At 39.7% G+C, this 21,964-nt stretch overlaps 1 protein-coding gene and 1 long non-coding RNA gene across 2 annotated transcripts in view; both read right to left on the reverse strand.

Annotated features, from left to right (window-relative positions):
- Positions 1-1,872: 1,872 nt before the first annotated feature.
- LOC149454874 (uncharacterized) lies at positions 1,873-8,396 on the reverse strand. The gene is made up of 3 exons (XR_016314165.1): positions 8,373-8,396; positions 5,785-5,823; positions 1,873-1,903 (listed from the first exon to the last, which is right to left on the reverse strand). It is a non-coding gene; the product is annotated as an uncharacterized LOC149454874 (long non-coding RNA).
- Positions 8,397-8,450: 54 nt separating this feature from the next.
- LOC149454875 (immunoglobulin superfamily member 1-like) overlaps positions 8,451-21,964 on the reverse strand; it is a 59,555-nt gene continuing 46,041 nt past the window's right edge. Inside the window, exons 11-14 of the mRNA XM_089686995.1 lie at positions 15,282-15,572; positions 13,008-13,295; positions 9,440-9,548; positions 8,451-8,484 (exon numbers count right to left, since the gene is read on the reverse strand). Of these exons, the coding sequence (XP_089543121.1) occupies positions 8,451-8,484; positions 9,440-9,548; positions 13,008-13,295; positions 15,282-15,572 (722 nt within the window). The remainder of the gene's footprint in view (positions 8,485-9,439; positions 9,549-13,007; positions 13,296-15,281; positions 15,573-21,964) is intronic.

The raw sequence follows: 21,964 nt of genomic DNA on the forward strand, positions 1-21,964 counted from the left end.
TAACCCCGAGCTACACACGGACTTACCGCGCTGCTCCGGGATCCCTTCTGCACTTACCTTGTCCTGCGCTCCCGCGATGTCCCTCCTGCAATGTCCCCGGCTATCTCCTCCGGTCGATGCCTGCATCTGTCTTCTGGGTTCCGTCCCCTGCGAGCGTGGGACGTACGGGGACGGAACGGTGGGAAATTTGAAAATGACAAAAAGTGACATTCACTAAATTCACTAAAATCACATAGTATAATGTTCCTGTATCAAACCATCTCACATACATTTTGTCCCTAGTGCTTTGTCCTGTGTCCTGCCTGCATTTTTACTGTTCTTATTGCCTGGAAACTGAGAAACGTCCATGGCATCCAAAAAGCGTCCCTTTAGGTCAAAATCGGTTTTAGACCGGCTAGAGAACAGTGATAGTAAATTAGTAACCACTTGCAGAATTGAGTGATAATGATTCGTGGGGAAATTCGTCATCAGACACTGAAAACGATTTTGCAAATAAGATCAGTGATGTGCAAACTTGGCGCTATATTTCAAATTTCAGTGTTTTTGGTTTGATTATATTATTGAATTAAATGTATTATTATTATATTATTATTTTTATGATTATTTATTAAATTATAATTTATGATTTCATGTTTCAAATTTTAACATACCCGGGATGTTTACTAGACTCTTGTTCGGACAGGTTTCAGTGAGTTATTCCTAAAAATTACAGGCCTACAATAAAAAAATACATATTTCCATGCAAAACAATTTACCACTTTGAGCACAAAAATATGAACATAATCAGACCGCTAGGGAGGTTAATGTTCTACTTCAGTGGAAATCCTTTTTGTTTTAGATTCATTCAAGATTAGGGTTTCCCTTTATTTCCTGTCACTGCTGTCCTGTCATACCATGGTGCCCAGCGTGTCTCCAGTACAGTTTTTGCTGTACCAAAAACAAAAGAATATTTTTGTTTGCAGACTTTGGCTTTAATTGCTTGTAAGTTTGGTATACTGTACAAGTCAACACAACATATAAGGTGAGGTAGATTGAGGGATAATCATGGGCACCATATACCTTATAATTTCAAGGAGCACATTTCCCTTTTGGCATAGCCCATGGAACTTTTTAACGTGTCAAATAAATAACACATACTTAAATAAAATTGAGAAATGTATTACTACACCGTAAAAAATGATAGTCATTAAAAGAGTTACATTAAATGACCTACACACAATCCTTAAAAATGAGAGTGCTCATATAGTGTGGCCATCCATTATCCCTGCTTGCCAGCCTCTACAAGGTTTAATATTCATTATGGTGATTCCAGTTATTAATAAAGTCCCTTTGGGATTAAAGACATGCTAATTCCTATATATATACCAATTTGTGTAGTAGTACAACACAGGAGAGGTGGGGAAATTTGCTAAGCATTTTACACTTTTAATTCTGTTCATTTTACTGTTTTGTAATATTTTTCTGTAATTATTGTACCATTTTTCTTTTCTTTCATTAAAACTATATTTAATACTGGATATCTGAATGCTCTTATCAGACATAAATCACCTTTTTACCCCTTTTAAGAAAGCTATTGTAAACTCAGTTACATTACTGTTTGCACATGGTAGTACAGTAATTCTTTTAAAAGGTCAGAATTTCAATAGCAGATGCTATGAGCGGTGCATACTTCCATTAACACAAGTGGTGGAGGCTACCGTGTGTGCAAGTAATGGGTTAACTTGCCCAAGTAATGATCACTTTAAATTTACTAGTGCTTTGATTATTGTTCCCCTACTGGAAAATCTCTGCATAGGGTTCACTTTGAGTGTGTAGTTGTCACAGTTATATCTTATAATCACCTTTTCTTAAATTTTCCTGATCTTGGTTGACCTCTTCCTTGCTTTTTGCATGATTTTGAATGCTAAAAAGGCAAAAACAGAAATTAGTCTGCTAAGTAAAACATCTTGGGAGAGACAAATGTCGGACTTAGGAAGTGCCTTGAAATGCTTTTGCCAAATGTTTACAGTATACTGTATAACAGGGGTCACCAAACTTTTCCAACAAAGGGCCATTTTACTGCCGTTCAAACTTTAGGGTGGGCTGGAGTGGGGCCAGTGGGAGTAGAAAATGCCCTGGCAATGGTGAGAGTAAACAATGCTATAGGCTGGGTGGTCTGTGAGAGTAAAACCATTTTATCATTAGTGTTAGCAGGAAGAATAGTGCCCCATATTTGGTGTCAGCTGGAGAATTAATTCCCTGTCTCTGGTGTTAGCAGGAGGAATAGAGCCCAATCGTTAGTGTCAGCGGGAGGAATAGAGCCCCATCATTGATGTCAGCGGGAGAATTGATTTCCTGTCTCTGGTGTCAGTGGGAGGAATAGTGCCCTTCATTGGTGTCAGCGGGAGAATTAGTTCCTTGTCTTTGGTGTCAGTGGGAGGAATAGTACTCCATTGTTAGTGTCAACAGGAGGAATAGTGCACCATCATTGATGTCAGCGGGAGAATTAATTCCTTGTCTTTGGTGTCAGCGGGAGGAATAGTACTCCATTGTTAGTGTCAGCGGTAGGAATAGTGCCCCATCATTGGTGTCAGCGGGAGAATGAATTCCCTGTCTCTGGTGTTAGCAGGAGGAATAGAGCCCCATTGTTGGTGTCAGCGGGAGGAATAGAGCCCCATCATTGATATCAGCGGGAGAATTTGTTTCTTGTCTTTGGTGTCAGTGGGAGGAATAGTACTCCTTTGTTAGTGTCAACAGGAGGAATAGTGCACCATCATTGGTGTCAGCGGGAGAATTAGTTTCTTGTCTTTGGTGTCAGTGGGAGGAATAGTACTCCATTGTTAGTGTCAGCGGGAGGAATAGTGCCCCATCACAGGTGACAGCGTGTGAATTAATTCCTTGCCTGTGGTGTCAGCGGGAAAATTAGTTTCTTGTCTTTGGTGTCAGTGGGAGGATTAGTACTCTATTGTTAGTGTCAGTGGGAGAAATAGTGCCCCATCATTGGTGTCAGCTGGAGAATTAATTCCCTGTCTTTGGTGTCAGTGGGAGGAATTGTTGGTGTCAGCAGGAGGAATAGTGTCCCAAGGGCCAGATAAAGGCAAGCAAAGGGCCACATTTGGCCCTCGGGCTGCAGTTTGGAGACCCCTGCTGTATAACATCTATCATTGCTATGCAAGCCCAATGAAAAAAAACTTCCAAGCTGGCACTTTGATGTAAGTTTATACAAAGTAGTGAGAGGAAAAAAACATTTGAAGAGCCCACTGGCTCAGGTTAGGCTGCTCACAGCAGACAGCAGGTTACCAGGAAAGAACATGTATACATGGAAGCAGTGTAAGATCAAAAGATAAAACAGTCCAAATTAATTTACTGGTATTGTGCTAAAGAACAGTAAACACGTTTCGGGGGTCAAGGGAACTTCCCCTTCATCAGGGCTTCAGGTAGGAATGAGAACCTTGGATGGCCTCAAAGTAAAGCTTTCCTGTGTGAATCTGTGCAGGGGAGCTGATTGCTGGATCAGAAGAATTACTGGTCAGCAGGTTCACACAGGAAAGCTTAACTTTGAGTCAATTCATAGTTCTCATTCTTACCGGAAGCCCCAATGAAGGGAAAATACCTTTGACGCCCAAAACGCATTGGCTGTTTTTTTTGGTGCTCCTTCCATGTCAGCTAATTTAATTAAAACTTACCATTCCATTTCAGTCTATTGCCAGCTTTGATTCTCTAAAGCTGACAAGGAATTGTTGCCTCTTTGTACCTTCTGGAGGTGTTCTGTATACTGTCTGGCATAGAATTACCCAGTCTCTTGTTAATGGCTCACTGGCTCACCATCTATTGAACATTCACTGAAACTGCACCTGTTATTTTTGGATCCTTATTAAAAAAGAGCAGGAAGTGTTTCATATTTGTTAAGAATAATGATTTCCCATAAACCACTGCAGCCATTCAGCTTCTAGAAGAACACCAGTGAAGGTCTCCTCCATTCTCCTGTTGATACACATATGCCTGTAAGTTCTTTCATTGTGTTTCATAAAGGATAAATTCACCTTTTGGACAAAAATAATAAATGCACATTTTTTTGCAAATAAAAAAATTAGCATTTATTATTTTTGTCCAAAGGAGCCTGTAAGGCATTGCACCAGCAATAAGTAGATCGCTGATGCCATGCAGATCTCCTGCAGACCTGTAGAATATATGCTTGGCATATGGAATGTATGAGAAAGCAGATATTCTGACAGTAAGCTTCAATGAACTACCACAGTGCTGCACAGTGCTGTAGTAGTTCATTAAAAACTACAAGCTGACAGCCAAAAAGGCACTCATTCTCATTCTGCTGTTTTCCAATCTGACAGATAGTATGGGAGACTTCTGCAGCTATGGGAACATGTCACAGGTTTCACCCTAAAAACGGGTGGAACATTTAACATGTTCCAAAGGTGAACGTATCCTTTAAAGTCACATGCATAGCTACTGTAGATCATATTTCAATGTATTCAATGTGATTTGTAGGTAACTCTTTGCAAGAAATGTGTTCATTGTATGCATTTGTGAAAGACATGTATACAAGCATATTGTAATTTCAGTTTATGTGATTGTATTGCAGTTTTACAGAACTATTCAGTAAATTCAGTTTGGAATAAAACACAATGCTGCTTCTGTCAGTTTTGTTAGCTGGCTGTCAGCTACCCATTAGTAAGACAGCATACATATTATACAGTACTTCTTACAAGGACTAGGAATCAACAGTCCTTATTGTTCTGCCCCAGACATATGTGTTTTTTAATGTTTTTTTGAACTTGTGTATATGTGTTTCGCATGTTCTCTCTCTATTGTTTTAGGTCCAAGGCCATTCATTATTGGCTTATATTGGGTTATCCAAAATCTAAAAATTTCAGGTGAAGAGTTTTCTGTCCTACCTATATGTATTTTTTTCTGTTGTTTTATTGAACTCTCTAAGGTTGCTATTGTTCTGCTGTATGTTGTCATCTAGTGATGATTTAGGACCACTACAACTTGTTTACTAATGTGATATGGTATCTCCCTGCCTTCTTTTTAGTGCTAGTTAGTTCATCCCTAGGTAGACCCTTCCTATTTCTTCCATGTTTCCTTAGTCAGTGCTAGCTGTTCACAGAGAATGGTTGAGAAGAGTCATTGTCTTCTCACACTTTAAAAGATTGGAAAAACATGCTTGGTATTGCACGACTGAAATAAAATTGTGTTGGATTCATGCTCTGTGTCTTGTTGAAGTATTTAACTGCCTGTGGATGGTGCCAAGTCAGCAGGTGACCAATAATATATGGACAACCTGGGTCTAAAAAGGTCTGTCAATGTATAAAGCCACATTTGAACTGGAACACCTAAATCTTAGAATCCAGTGCCTACTTTTATTAGCCATCCCACATGCTGCGCACATAATATACAATCCCCAAATCCTACACATAATACAGTATATACTTCTATAGGGACCAAGAATAAGTATTTCCCACAGTTTCATATCCAGTACCTACTGACATCTGCTGCCCTCCATGTTGTCCACATAATATACGGTACTACTAAGGGAATAAGGATTCGACATTCCCCATGTCGTGTATCTGGTACCTACGTTCGTTAGATGCACCACATACCATGCACAGCATGGAATAGGCAATTGCTAACAAGGAATTATATATATATATATATATATATATATATATATATATATATATATATATATATAAAATTAATGTCATCATTATTTTTAATATACAAGTTAGTGGTCAGGCAATACTTTTAACAATGGCTTAAACAACTGTGTTCAGCATTTCTTACTGTTGTTCGGAAGCCTTCTTTGGCGCCTTCCAGTACAAACTGCACAACAAGGAAAGTATATGAGTTAAGCATGCTACAAGAAGAACAATAGAGACAGGTCTAAAATAATTCAAAAACACATTCCTACAAAAGAGCAGCAGTATTAAAATTTCAAACCAACAAAGTCTGTGCATAAAATATGAAGATTAGTTATGCTGACATTTTACTATTCCCTAACCACTTAACCCTCCAGAGGATTTACCCCCCTTTCCTGACAAGGCCATTTTTTGCAATACGGCGCTGCGTTACTTTACCTGACAATTGCACGGTCATGCAACGCTGTTCCAAAATGAAATTTACATCCTTTTTTTCCCCACAAATAGTGCTTTCTTCAGTGGTATTTGACTGCCTGTGCAGTTTTTATTTTTTTGAAAATAAATAAAAAAAGACAGACAATTTTGAGAAAATAAACAATGTTTTTGACTTTTTGCTATTATGTCCAGCAGAAAAAATTAAAATCAAATTTCGTCATAAATTTAGGCCAAAATGTATTCTGCGACATGTCTTTGCTAAAAAAAATCCAAATACGTGTAAATTAATTGGTTACGTGAAAGTTATAGCGTTTACAAATGGTGGTATAGATACTGGAATTTGTTTTTTTACTAGTAATGGTGGTGATCAGCGACTTATAGTGGGGCTGTGGAATTGCGGCAGGTATTCTGACACTGGGGGAACGGACTTGGTGTCACTGACATCCCCAGTGACACCAATACAGTGATTAGCGCTAATAAACAGCACTGATACTGTACTAATGGCACTGGCCATGAAGGGGTTAAAATCTGGGGGCAATCAAAGGGTTAATTGTGTGCTGTGTGCTCTTTAACTATTAGGGCTGGGTGTCTGTTTCACTTTAAGCACACTGCTTTGTATGGCTCTGCCATGCAGAACCATACAAAGCAGTGTGCAGGAGCTGACAGGGGAGAGATCTGTATTGTTTATATACAGGTCTCTCCCCCATTGGAGATAGTCGGCAATCACCGGTTGCCAGCGGATAATCACCATCTGGGACCCGATGATTGACAACTGAGGACGTGAATGGTGGTGCCACATGTGCTCCACTACCCGGAACTGAGAAATCATGTATATATACATGATTTTGCGCACCCGTACTGCCCTGTAGAAGTATTTCTGCTATAGGATGGCGCGGAACTGGCTAAATAAGGGCTCATTTACACTTGCAGTTATGGGGATGGGGGGGTGGCAAAAACACATGGTTAAGTCCAACACCTACCTTTCCTTAACCTGCAAAGGCACAGGATGGGGCTGTTTGCAATCTGTGGCCACAATGCTTTGCTTCACAATTGCGGTGAAATGTTCCCTCCTGTCATGGCCGGCAGTCCATACCACTGCCAATATCAACCTATTCAACTGAATAGGGCTGTGCCATGACTGCCCAGCAACCGTGTACAATGTGGCATGGTGGATTCTTCACAGACTATTTGAATAATAAAGAATATAGCAAGAATGGCAGGACAGTGTCACCAGTAGTAGCATAACAAACAGTCTGCTCACAATGACAGCTTTCATTGTATGACAGCAGTGACATTAAATCGGTCTGTTTGCAGGACAATAAACAAGAACATTGCAGCTTGACTTCTCTGATATTTATCTTTACTACTTACAGTTGTCCTATGGGGGACATTTTGATCCCTGACATGCCATCCATGGACCAGCATTTCAGTGGCTTGCTCAAATAGCCTGTATTACATGCTCACTGAACTTTAGAAAAATAGAGCATTTAGTAAGGAATATTAAAAAACAAAGGTGTCCGTTTATGACACAGAGAATAGCTGCAATTCAGGGGATCGCAGCTATTCTCTGGTCATTCACAGTTTATGACACTCAGGAGATCAGCGGAGAACATGTTCAGCTCTTCACTAGAGATCTGTGTTCTCCCTCCAGATTCTCCAGCCCAGAGCTGGAGAATCGGAGGGACCGCAAACTAAGCAGAGATAATTTACCTCCGCTTAGTAAACTGATCTTTTACTGTAATCTCACGAGATTATAGTAAAATGAGCCATTTTCCAGCATTTGGAGACCGTTCTACAGCGTTTGGAGACCGTTCTCCCTTCGTTCGGAGAACTGCTTCATAAAAGGTATTCACAGGAGAACTGTGTTCTCCGAGAATGCCGGAGAACTGAGCAGCGATCTATTACCGCTGGTTCATAAACGGACACCAAAGAGCTAATTGCCAGCACCTTTTGTAACAGGATACATGGTCTTTTTTAGTAGCATCCTACTGAATGGTGGACAAAAAGTATCCAACGTACTCTATGCACCAGGAGTGGCCCTGCAGCACTACATTAACTGGAAATCTGCACATTTTCTAAGAATCAATGTGCAACCCCTGAACACAAGCAATATTGTAGCCCAAAGCAAAGAAGAAAATCATATTACACAGCGTAAATTAGTTTTAGCATGTTAGCATTCAATTTTATAGCTGTAGTCTTCTTTGACTCTCTCCAGCGTGCCATATACAGTATGTTATACAGCAGAGATTCTTCAAGATAGACAGATTCTGTTACTTATTTTAACACCATCTCACCTACCTAAAGCGAAGTCTTTTCTCCTTGTATTCTACAATGAAAAACATAAGATGATTGCTGTGATTTAAAGTGGAAACATGACTATCTTGATTTGGACATGGCTATTAAAGTGTTACTAAATACACAACAGTAAAATCAGCCTATATGCAGTAAAGCATGCTTGTTATACTCACTGTGGAACCTAAGGGCTTAATCATCCACTTTGTGTAAAAAGGCTGTTTGATCCTGTCTTCCCTGATCCTCCCCTTCTTCTACTGTCCCCAATACATCTCCTGATAGAACAGAGCCTTTGGGGAAGCTGCTCATGCTCAGTTTGGTGTGTATTGCTAGATATTTTTTTTCTTCTTGGGAGAGTGCATGTGATCAGCACAGGGTCAATCAGCGCTATAGGTTGTCCAGACAAAGGGTCCTGCAGCCTCATAGGACAATCAGGGGAAAATGAAAACTCCTCCTACAAGCTTTAACCAGTGCTCTGCTGGATAAAGATAGAAGTCATAAGACTGCTCTAACTGCTGATGAGAAAAGGTATTTAGCAGTTTATATTTACTAAAACAATTGAATTTCCATGTTCTGTGTACTGTGGGAGACCAGATATAGTGAATGCAGGGTCCGGGGTTTAGTAACACTTTAAACCTACTAGAACTTCTGATATTCCATGATACTAAGAAGACCCTTAGTACCCCCATGTCTGTGAAGCATTTTGAATCTTTCCCTTTATTTAAAACATGTTTACTGAAGCACATGTTTAAAAATACAATCACCTGGTCAGGGGCGGACTGACAACTCATGGGGCCCCCAGGCAGTAGGGGATCATGGGGCCCCTATGTCCTTGCCCACACTCAAAAAAGCCTATAAAAAAGGTACCAGGGGCATTTCATGGGGCCCCCTACTGACCCCAGGCCCTCGGGCAGTGCCCAAGTGCACGAATGGTCAGTCCGCCCCTGCACCTGGTTAATATTTGCATTGCTTTTATCATAATTTGTACATACCCAAACCCATTGTATGTATTGTTGTAAAATGTGCATAGCTTCATACAACAGAGACAAATATATTTGAATTGGATAACATACTTACTTCTCTTATACTTCATATAGAATAGGAGTATCAAAGCTAAGCAGAGAAGAAGTGATACAACTCCAATTATCCCTGCTACTGCTGGAGGTGACAACAGAGAGGGCCCTGAAAAACAGAATACAGAGTTACAGCTTCAATCTACTCTCAGACCTGTGCAGTTTCTTCAAAGCAATGTGTAGAGGTTTTTTATACATTAATAAACCACCCAGTTGTTTACAGTTGTATTCAGTACAGTCTTTATATGACTTGAAGGTAATAGCTATTTCATTCTCACAGGATATGTACAATTTTGAATATTTACAGAGTTTGTTGAATGGCTAGAACTCCAACGTAATAATGCTGCACATAGTTCTTCCAATAGTCGCAAAAGTGTTATATAAACCTCTAAGGAATGCTCCGGTGCATATACTTATATTAGTATCAATGAATGCACATGCTGGAACCATATCTTTTTCATAACATGAAGTAACCTGGACTTGGTGACCACCCCAAGCTGTGAATTCTGTTGTGTTTTGTGGGCCAGTGTCAACCTCCTCAGAGGCAATAGGTTGCCAATAATCAGCTGGTTATGGATAAGATTTATGACCAAAATAGCTTGGCCTCCTGGCATTCTACCAAGTGGTGTTCAAAGTGCATATTTATTGACTAGATAGTATGGTCACAAAAGCCACTCACTATAAAGAATGTGGCTCCCAGTGTAGATGGCCATTTGTAGCCAGTAGGCGAATAAAGACAAAAATTCTAGGATACATCACAGACCTACCATTAAAATAATGTAGCACTGACTCCCCAAGGAGCTGCTGGATTGTTAGATTCTTCTGTCCTTCCCAGTGGTGACCTGCCCTTAACCACTTGCCCTCCAGAGGATTTACCCCCCCCCCCCCTCCCTGACCAGGCCATTTTTTGTGTTACGGCACTGCGATACTTTAACTGACATTTGCGTAGTCATGCAACGCTGCACCCAAATTAAATTTACGTCCTTTTTTTCCCACGAATTGAGCTATCTTTCAGTAGTATTTGATCGCACTTGCCCTCCAGAGGATTTACCCCCCTCCCTGACCAGGCCATTTTTTGTGTTATGGCGCTGCGATACTTTAACTGACAATTGCGTAGTCATGCAACGCTGCACCCAAATTAAATTTACTATTATGTGCTATTTACTATTTAGTATTATGTTCAGCAGACTGTGTTCTTCTATTGTTGTGACTTAGATGACGTTCAGAGCACATTTTATGCCCAATTCATGCAAAACTCCACTTTTTTATTACATGTTTATGACGAGGTTTTATTTGGTTTCCTTGAGTGTTCAGCTGCATATCTTAGAGCGCTCACTTTTATTACTATACACATCTTTCCTTTTACAGGGTAGATCGAATAGGCTTAGAATAAGGGTAGGAGTAGATTTAAGTATAGATAGTGTTTGACTGAGCTTCCACTTTAAATGGTCCCAACAACTCATACCAATAGTGATAAATTGGGCTTTATTTAACACCTTCCTGCTTGGTCTATAGCAGATTGACGGCCAGGCGGGACACTTGCCGTTGTGACTGGGCGTCATATGACGTCCTATCAAAAGCAGCCGTTCACACGGCGGGGGGCCGCGCAGTGGTGTGATCTGTCACTGGCTATGTCCATGGGACACAGCTGATGACATATCACTACACCGGCCCGTTGCCAGTGTCATGTGACCACTGTGACCAATCATAGCAGACCACATGTTGATTGTATACAATGGATGGCTTCCTGTCATGCCATTCATTGTATACAATTGTGTTGTTAGCTGTGATTGATCAAAGCAGTCACATGGTACAGACAGGGCCAATCACAGCCCATCTGTATCACGTGATGAGCTTTGCCCAATCACAGCTAATTACAACAAAAGACTGAATTAATCAGTTTCATTCAGTAACAATGATTGCAAATATCAATTAAATACATTGGTATTAGCAATCATAATATGTAAACAAAAAAAAAAAATCACGAACACTTGCCCAGATTGGTTCGATGTTACTATGGTAACATTGTATTTCTTTGGTCACAGTGTGTTGAAAAAAAAATAGTAAAAAAGAAAAAATAATGTAATAAAAAATAATAGAAACATTTGAAAAAAATAAAAATTAAATTATTATTTTTTTTTTATTTTTTACATACTGTCACCAGTCAGTGTCCCTGATCACCGCCACACCAGTTATATAATCACACTGTACTGGACTGGTGACAATATGTAAAAATAAAATGTGATTTTTTTTTTTTAAATTTCTACATTTTCCAAAAAATTGTAACAAAGAATTGCAACCTCCAAAAAACTCATCATGCCTCTTATTAAATACATTGGACTGTCTATTTTCCAAAAATGGGTAATTTGTTTTTTTTTTTTACTATGCTGGCGTTTTAGGACCTCAAGAAATGAGATTGGCTGTCAGTACATTGATCGATTGTCAGATATATATAGCATGGTTTGTGGACTCTATAATTTTCCTACAGACTAAATAATATACATTAATTTGGGGTATTTTCACCAAAGAAATGTAGCAGAATACATGTTGACCTACATTTATGAAGAAATTTTATTCATTTGCAAAATTTTATAACAAAAAAGAAGAAAGTGCGTTTTTTAAAAAAGTTTCAGTTTTTTGTTGTTTATTTAGCAAAACATCAAAAACTCAGTGGTGATTAAATACCACCAAAAGAAAACTCTATTTGTGTGAAAAAAACAATACATTTTTTTATGGGTACAGTGTTGCATGACCGTGGAATTGTCATTCAAAGTGCAACAACACTGAAAGCTGAAACTTGGCCTGGCCAGGAAGGGGGTAAAAGTGGGGGGTTGAAGTGGTTAAGCAGGAATAAGCTCTAAGGGAAGCACTCATTTTGCAGTTTTGACAATGACAGGGTTACTGAACACATTATAAGCGCAAGGTAAATGCTGTTCAACCCCAGGGAAAAGGTAACAACACTTACAAGACAATAACACCAGGTAAATACCTTTCTAACACAAGATAGTACACATAATAATGCAGTCTAAACTATATTGCAGAGACCCTTCCTAGCCACTGGTCGATGGAATAATAAACAAGTAGGCTGGTGGTGGGGCACTTAAACGTGTGTTGAAGCAATGACCCCCAAAATGGGGATATTTGCTTTTTATGGGCTATTGCATGGGAATACTCCCAAGGTGTCCTGAGCAAAACTCTCTTGGTGAGAGCAAAGCTTCAAAAATAACTAGCAAGTTTATTACAAATAAATGTTGGCAAAGGCCACATTGATGCTTTCCAGATTTCCTTTGGTCAGCAGTCTGTCCCTTGAATGATGCATGTATCCATTAAAACACTTTGTGGAGACTATTGTGTGTCTTCATAAAGCACCCAGTTGACCTGCCCCAGTAACTATCACCACAGAGTGAGGGTTTGTAATTATCACTTTCGAGTGGCAGCTAGCTGCTCTTGTGTCCATGAGATCAGGGGACCTAATCATAATTGGCTTTTTTACTCATTTGCCATAATAAATGGGGAGACTAGAAAAGGAGAACCGTTTCTGTAATGCAGACATGGATTTGACAGTTACCTGCAAGGGGTATAGTAAGAGTCTGACTTCTTGTAGACCTAATCTTTCTGTTTTGGACCTCCTCCTCATATTCACAGTAGAAGGTAACATGGCTGATGTACCCCAGTTCCCACTTTAGAGAGGCTGAATAATCGGTCACATTTTTCACAGAGTGTATATCAGATGTCATAGTAAAATAGAAAGTCCTCATTAGGTCAAAGTCTGGTGCTGAACAGTTGAGTGTCACCTGGAAACCATCATTGACTTTCTCTAAGTACCCCAGAGTGAGGTTTGGAGCTGGCAGTGGGTCTAAAAAGACAAAAAAAAATGAGAAACAAGTGAGGATCATTATGCAGTAGAGCATGAAACTGAGCAGTGAGTACCCCAAGCCACATACATAACCTGTTCTTGAAATCTAGAAACAGAGATCTTCAACACTGATATCTCCTTCTCAGTAGTAATTCAGTAGTCTATTTCTAAAATAATAGTTCTCCCAAAAGTGATATTTCCCTATAGACAGAAATGTATAGGTTGAATCGCCATTTAGCTTCTTATATTTCTTGGGATAATCAGTGGTGAGACCTTCCAATGATAGCTCTTGGCTCTTGTCTCTTTCTAAATTTGCTCCTTCTGTTACATTCCCAGCAATTTAAAATAAATGATAGCATATGTAAACCCAGTCACAAAAATTTCATATACAGTATGTATTACCATGTTAATGTAATTCCAAAAGTAATTTTAAATATTTTAAAATCTGTTGCTTTCATTAAAGTGGTTCTAAAGGCTCAAGGTTTTTTATTTTCATGCATTCAATGCATGAAGGTAAAAAACCTTATTTGTGCAGCATCCCTCCCCAGCCTCCCCGAATACTCACCTAAGCCCCTCTCAATCCAGCAATGTGCACTGGAGTCCCGGCTATCCCGGGACTCCCTCTTCTCATTGACTGAGACAGAAGCAGGAGCCATGAGAAGAAAGAGGGGCAGAGCCGATCCGTGGCTCAGTGTGTGAATGGACACACGGAACATCAGGTTCCCCGATAGCAAGCTGTGGGGGCACCTGACAGGAGGGAAGGGCCAGGAGCGCAGGTGGGGGACCCAAAAAGAGGAGGATCCAGGCTGCTGTGTGAAAAACCACTGCACACAGCAGGTAAGTATACACGTTTGTTATATTTTCTTTAAAAAAAAGCCTTGAGGATCACTTTAACATAATAAATGGCTAAACTGCTACAAAAGCCCTTGCTTAGGCATTTTAATGTTACAGTGTGACATTGCTTTGCCAATTAAGTTCCAGCATTGTCACCCTGTCACACTGGCTTCTGATGGAGACTTAAGATGGCCATAGATGGGTCATTTGTTTTTGTTCAACCAGTGAGCAAGAATCACTCCCGCTGAGCTATTGTATACTTACAACTGGAAGAGTTCTTTGCCTTCATTATAGGATGATCACCACTGCTGGCTATAGATAGCTAAAGCCGGCAGCACTGATTGAGCAGCAATTACTGTATCTGACAGGCTGGTTGCACAGAACTGAACCAGCCAAATTTTGATACATGTATGGCCAGCTTAAAAGTGCCAGTTTCAACACACATTACGCACCAGGCATGATGCACCGTTGTCACCAAATATCAGTGTTGGTAGAATGACACTAACTGAAATTTTTTTTTATTGCTACCTATGTATTAAAATTCCATACGATTAACCCTAGGTTCACACCTAAGCATTTTCCACAGCATTTTGCATTTTGCAGAAACGCACTACAGTCCTTTTAACATGATTTCCTATGGGACATGTTCACATCTCAGTGCTTTCACCTGGTGTGTTTTTTGGAAAGGGTCAGGGACTTTTTTGAATGCAAAAGTTGTGTTTTTGGTTCTATAGACTTCAAGGGAAACACTGCAGAAAAGCATGTAGTGTGTTTTTGCTGCATTTTTGATGCGTTTTAAATTTGCCTAGCAACAAGAAAAATAAAAAAAACCCCAAAAAGTAAAATGCATAAAAAACGCAGTACAAACGCCAGTGCAAAAACGCAAAGTGCAACACAATGCAGAAACGGATCAAACACAAACTGCATAGGTGTGAACCTGGCCTAATAGCACTGTCAGAGATCAGAAAAATTATTCAGTGACTTTGATATTCAGTTATGAGCAGCCTATACTTTCTATTACGGACATATTCTGCATGTATCTGTAGTGTAAGCTGTTGCATTTGAAGTGCATAGGCATCTTGCTTTTGCATAAAGCAATACATTTTAACTAAAACCAGAACTTTAACATAAAAATGAAGCGCAGAGACTTACCAATCACATATACATTAAGAGGCTGGCTTGTGAATGACTCTAACATTCGGCCCTGTATCTTTCTATGGTACCTACAAGTGTAGTTTCCATTGTCACCATGGCTTAGGCTTGGTATTGAATAATGGTATATATTCTGAGTGACAGTAGACTTTATAAGGAGTTGACCATTCTTATGTATACTAATATTGCAATCAGCACCAGAACCCGCCACGCACAACATTCGAAGGGTCTCGCCTGTTACATGCAACTGGTAATTTGGTACCAGTGTCAGAACTGGAGCAACAGGTACATCTGAAAGAACAATATTACAAAGCATTAGTCAAGACAATAAATATTCTAGAGCCCTTTGAACAGTAAAGTTAATTCAACAATGTGTTATTATTAAAAAAAAAACAGTAGCTGTGAATTATTTGGCAGAATATGTCCTACACTGCAAAAAATTAAACAAACTTTAGCTTCAGCTTTAAACAAACTTCAAAAAGATATATTTTTTTATTTAAATAGTTTCTTCGACAACATAGATACAGTATATTAATTTATTGATGATAGTTTAGTTATTAGTTTGATGCACCTTTACTAATTTACACAGCAATTTTTGCCATTAAGTATTTACATTTTTATATATTTATTAATGCTTTGATATATTGATTTAATGCTCTTTTTTCATTTGTATAGATCATTTGTTATGATGTGAATTATTTATTCTTCATATATTTATTTTTGGGTAATGCTGCATATAAAGATAGTTTAGTTATGCCTATACTATAAAGTATAACTAAAGGCAATTTTTTTATTTTAATAGAATGTGGAAGGGTTAGAAGAACACCTCCCCCCCCCCATTTTTTTTTTTTCGCTGTCTGTGTCCTTGATATGGAGATTCACTCTTTTTTTCCAATGTTACCAGGACTAAAGGAAAGGTAAATTGTAAAGTTTTGACTTGCCTCCAGATCAGAAATAGCAGGGAAAGCTTCCACTGGGGACTGTTCATATCAGTTCCAGTGACAACTGTCTAAAAGGAGGTTTACCTGCTATTGGAGAGATTAGTTCTCAGCTCACTTTTGTATCTACAAGACAGGAAGTGAAGAGTAATCTGTTGAAAAGGGTAGAGAAGGCAAAAAAGAAATAAAAAATAATAATAATAAACTGACATAGATTCTACCCATTTTCTGCTATATTCCTAAAAAAAAGAAAGTTTTGGCGTTAGATATAATTTAGGTCAAATCAAGGCAATACAGTCGAGTTCCTAGATAATGCTGCAATGCCAATTTATCCAGCAAGTGGCACTGCAAATGTATCTAAACTGTAGATCTGGTATACAAAATTTTTTTTAAAGATTTAAAAATAAAACCAAAAGCAAACATTTATTATATTGCAGCTTACCAATTCTTAAATATGGTGGCTGCATTAGATTTCTTCTGTCTTCTATTTTCATCTAATTATGGCATGGTCAGGCTGGTTTGATGAAAACCTATGACAGCCTGTTAATTCTATTAAAATGTTTATCTAAACATTTCATATTTCTGATATGTGTATGTTGTACCATATACTTGTGTTAAAATGTATCCTGTTCTCTTTGTATTCCTTCCTTTGTGTGAAATCCCCAGTATTCATGTAATTCCTCCTGCTTACCTATTTCAAACTGACCACACTAAGCAAGTAAGCACGGAAACACATCCTTCACAGTGTGGTCAGTTTTCTAGCTGCACTGGATGCTTAGCATGCCTATCCTTCAGTGGTCAGAATTCTGCTGCCATGCCCCCCCCCCCCCCAGTACAGCTTTTCACTGGAAAGATCAGTGTATTGCTATTTCTCTGCCTCTTCCTGACACGCCCAAACCCCCGCAATTTCCACCCCAAGCCTCCAAGCCTCTTATGTAACTGAGAACCGGGTTTATGTGATCACTTACTATGCTTGTAAGTATTTATAATGTTTTATATACTGTATGTATACACAAATGTTTTGCATTGCATTTGTATTTTAAACGGAATGGGTTGTTTTACAAGGTGATGGTTTACACATACTTTAACCCCCGTCACACTGGCAGATTATGATGGAGGGGGGTAGGGGGGTTTGCAGGCATGGACAGAGAAGGATTTAAATTAACAGATGAGAATCTCAGCACAAGAGACAAATGTAAGCTATGTATCTATTTCTGATTTTTCTGAGGTTTTTTTTAATATATTGCGGCTGCACTTAGGCTATAAAACACTGTTTTAAAATTGAAAAATTGTGCCTATGTGAACACACAAGAGCTTCCTTGGAAATCTTCATTGCACTGAAAACTGCACAATACCAGTGGAGGAATATTTGTAAACAAAGGGAAATAAAGAAAGCATTTATGCAACTTCTGGCAGTTGTTCCCTTTGAGCCATTTTCAGTTAAAGTGTTACTAAACCCAGGACCCTGCATTCACTATATCTGGTCTCCCACAGTACACACAACATGGAAATGAAATCATTTTAGTAAATATAAACTGCCAAATACATTTTACCATCAGCAGTATATAGTAGTCTTGTGACTGCTATCAGTATCTAGCTGAACACTGATCTAAGTTTTCATTCTCCTCTGACTGTCTTATGAGGCTGCATGACCCATGACCCTCTTAATGGACGACGCTGATTTGCCCTGTGCTGATCATATGCACCCACCAAAAAGAGAAAAAAAAAACCTCTCTAGCAATACACACCAAACAGAACATGTGAAGAGTGCCTCCTAGGGCTGTGTACTGTCAGCAGATTGATTGGGGACTGAGGAAGATGGGGAGGATCAGAGAACACAGTATCAAACAGCCTTTTTACACAATGCAGAGGATTAGGTTCCACAGTGAGTATAACAAGAATGATCTACTGCATATACAGACTGATTTTACTGTTGTGGGTTTAGTAACACTTTAAGTTCCTGCCAGTTCCAGCCAATACATATTACATTCATGTAGTCTCTCCTGATATGTTTATCCCTCAGACCTTTCACCATTTTTGTTACCTGTCTCTGGACTCGTTCTTATCAATTTTATCTTATCAATATATTTCTGTAAGTGAGATCTCCAGAACTGGACACAGCATTATAAGAAAGGTCTTACTAAAGATCTATATAAGGGAATCAAAACCTTCTGCCTCCTACTGGTGACCCCTCTAGTAATTTATCCTAGTATTCTATTCACTTTCCCACTGCATGGCCGCACTGTTTGCTCATTTTGTACTGCACCCCTGAACTCTGCACTCTGTGTGTAGTGCACCCCTGAACTCTGCACTCTGTGTAGCGCACCACTGAACTCTGCACTTTGTATGTAGTGCACCTCTGAACTCTACACTCTGTGTGTAGCGCACCCCTACACTCAGTATGCAGTGCACTCCTGAACTCTGCAATCTATGTTTAATGCACCCCTGAACTCTGCACTCTGTGTGTAGCACACTCCTGAACTCTGCACTCTGTGTGTAACGCACCCCTGAACTCTGCACTCTGTGTGTAGCACACTTCTGAACTCTGCACTCTGTGTGTAACGCACTCCTGAACTCTGCACTCTGTGTGTGGCACACTCCTGAACTGTGCACTCTGTGTGTAGAGTACCCCTGAACTCTGCACCCTGTATGCAGTGCACCCCTGAACTCTGCACTCTGTGTGTAACCCTTCTGAACTCTTCACTCTGTATGTAATGCACTCCTGGTATTTTTTTTTTCTTTTTTTTTTTTTTTAGAAATCTATTTATTAAATTTGTCACATACAACAAAAAAGATAGAGTGTAGAAAAGTGTAAGGCAATGACTCTCGCAGGGGTAACTGTGCATAAAAAAACACAATATGAAGGAGTAGCGAGGGAAACACCAGAAAACAGAAAGGTACGGCATAGAATGTATAAACAGTCATGTAAACAAGATTTACAAACAATTACAGAATGCTGCCATAGGTTAGGAGGTCCCATAGATCTGCTAAGAGTTCAACCAGAGCCAGTTGGTGACATTGCAGAGCCGGTAGAAGGCTCCGCAAGCCATTTACTCCAAACCCTATCATATTCTTAGGGCAGCCTATATTTATGTAGGTATTTTTATATAGGGGTAGGTTAGTATTTACCAGGCATGTCCAGTAGGAGAGGGGGGGGGGGTGTTTTTTTTCCAATTTAGTGCTATGGCCTTCCTGGCATAAAAAAGGAGTAGACAAACTAGGATGCATTCTGCAACCATTGGAAGTAAATTTTCTACTAACCCCAACAGGCAAACACGGATGGAGGGTTGCAATGGAACAGATGTAACTTGATTAATCAGGGTAAGCACCTCCTCCAAAAACCCCGCTATCACAGGACAGGTCCAAAATATATGAGAGAAATCTCCTGGAGAAGAACCACATCTCCAGCACTCCAGAGAACAGATGGGATTCATTTTATGAAGTCTAGAAGGTGTAAAGTAATCTCTGTGTACCACTTTAAATTGTATGAGCCGATCTGGTAATGAGATCAAGGTTCCGAAAGGGAAATCCCAGATGTCTTCCCAGTCATCATTGTCCAGGTCCGGTAATTCTCTCAGTCAAAGTGCCCTAAGGCCCTCCAGAGGAGGTAAGGAGATCAAGATGAGATGAGAATTCAATTGAGAGGTGGATTTCTGCTCACACTCCATACAGAGTAAACTTTCTAAATCAGACTGCACAGCTACAGATGAGGATTGAGGAAACTGAGAGCTAAAGGCATGGGAGAGCAGCATATAACAGAAGATATAACTAGCTGGGACATCATAAGTAGAGGACAACTGAGACAAAGGGATTAATATCTGTTGAGGGGCAATCTGAGAAATAATCTTGATGTTGTACTTGGTCCAGGGGTGGACTGACAACTCATGGGGCCCCGGGCAATAGGGGATCATGGGGCCCCTGTGTCCTTACCCAAACTCAAAAAAGCCAATGAAAAAGGTACCAGGGGCATCTCATGGGGCCCCCTACTGACCCCGGGCCCTCGGTCAGTGCCCGAGTTTCCAAATGGTCAGTCCACCCCTGACTTGGTCCATACATTTTGGGTAGTTCTCACAGGCCAAGCCCACTCTTCAGGCTCGAAAGGTAGTAAGCATAGAGGGAATAAGGGGATATGGTGCCTGAGGACCTCTAAATAGAATAAATTTAAGAGTTTCCAGAGAGTGGACTACAGCCGCCTCTAGGCGCATGGAAGAGTTGGAGGTGTCTGGGTTCAACCACCAAGCTGCTGTCACCATGGGGAAGTTAGAAAGTATTTATGGCAGTCAGGGAGGGCGAGCCCCCTCCAAGTGACAGGTCTCATCAACGTAGACAATTAATACCTAGGATTTTAAGGGCCCCAAAGGAAGGAGGAAATAAGCTGGTTGAGTTTCACAAAAAAGGACTTGGGTATCCATTGTGGGTTGTATCTAAATAAGTACAGAAATTTAGGGATCACTTTCATTTTTAACAAATTAACTTGTCCTAAATGTTGGCTCAAAAGCTCACTTGATATTGAAAAGGTTTTCAACACTGTTGAATGGCCCTTCTCGAGGAAAATACTTCATAGAATGGGGCTTCCCCTGTTCTTTATTGAATGGTTGAAGATACTCTATCACACCCCCATGGCCTCTGTTAGGTTGGGAGTCAAGTTATTAGCTTTTAGACTGTATAGGGGTACTCGGTAGGGTATATTTTTTCTATAAAATAAATTTAAATCCTCAATCAATTATGAAATTAAAACAGAGGCCTTGTAGATTAAAATGGTAGCATTTGCAATTTTTTATGCCCCATATATATGCATAACTGTTTATCAAATGCAGTTTTTTTAGGAACCCCCCCCCCCCTCACTAAAATAAATTTTGGTACAAGCAAACACAATATAAGACACATTTTTTTGTAAAATGAAAAATATGGTGTTGCATAATAGATACCATACATGTCAAGCCTTAATATATGTAAATCCTTAATATTGTGCATGCCAAAGATATGGAGCTATGGTACCCACAATTGTCCATAGGCAATAGATTAAAACCCTTTACATGTTATCAGTAGAGATGAGCGAAGAAATGAAAAATTCGATTCGGCTGATTCGGCGAATTCCAGTGTGAAATTCGATTCGATGCGAATTTCTCCGCTACGAAGATGACTTATTTAAAGGGTTTCTAGGCTTCAGAGAGCCTTTAAATTAGTGCAGAACACTGTACCTTTAATTTAAATGCCCTTGGAGATGAGGAAGGAGAAGGAGAAGGAGAAGGATGAGAAGAAGGAGAAGGAGAAGGATGAGAAGAAGGAGAAGGAGAAGGATGAGAAGAAGGAGAAGGATGAGAAGAAGGAGAAGGATGAGAAGAAGGAGAAGGATGAGAAGAAGGAGAAGGAGAAGGATGAGAAGAAGGAGAAGGATGAGAAGAAGGAGAAGGATGAGAAGGAGAAGGATGAGAAGGAGAAGGATGAGAAGAAGAAGGCTGAGAATAAGGAGAAGGATGAGAAGAAGGAGAAGGAGAAGGATGAGAAGAAGGAGAAGGATGAGAAGAAGGAGAAGGAGAAGGATGAGAAGAAAGAGAAGGATGAGAAGGAGAAGGATGAGAAGAAGAAGGATGAGAAGAAGAAGGATGAGAAGAAGGAAAAGGATGAGAAGAAGAAGGATGAGAAGAAGGAGAAGGATGAGAAGAAGGAGAATGATGAGAAGAAGGAGAAGGATGATAAGAAGGAGAAGGAAGAGAAGAAGGAGAAGGAGAAGGATGAGAAGAA

Source organism: Staurois parvus, unplaced genomic scaffold (genome assembly GCF_062004578.1).
Source record: "Staurois parvus isolate SC_StPar_1 unplaced genomic scaffold, SC_StPar_1.0 ptg000415l, whole genome shotgun sequence".
NCBI classification, from domain to species: domain Eukaryota; kingdom Metazoa; phylum Chordata; class Amphibia; order Anura; family Ranidae; genus Staurois; species Staurois parvus.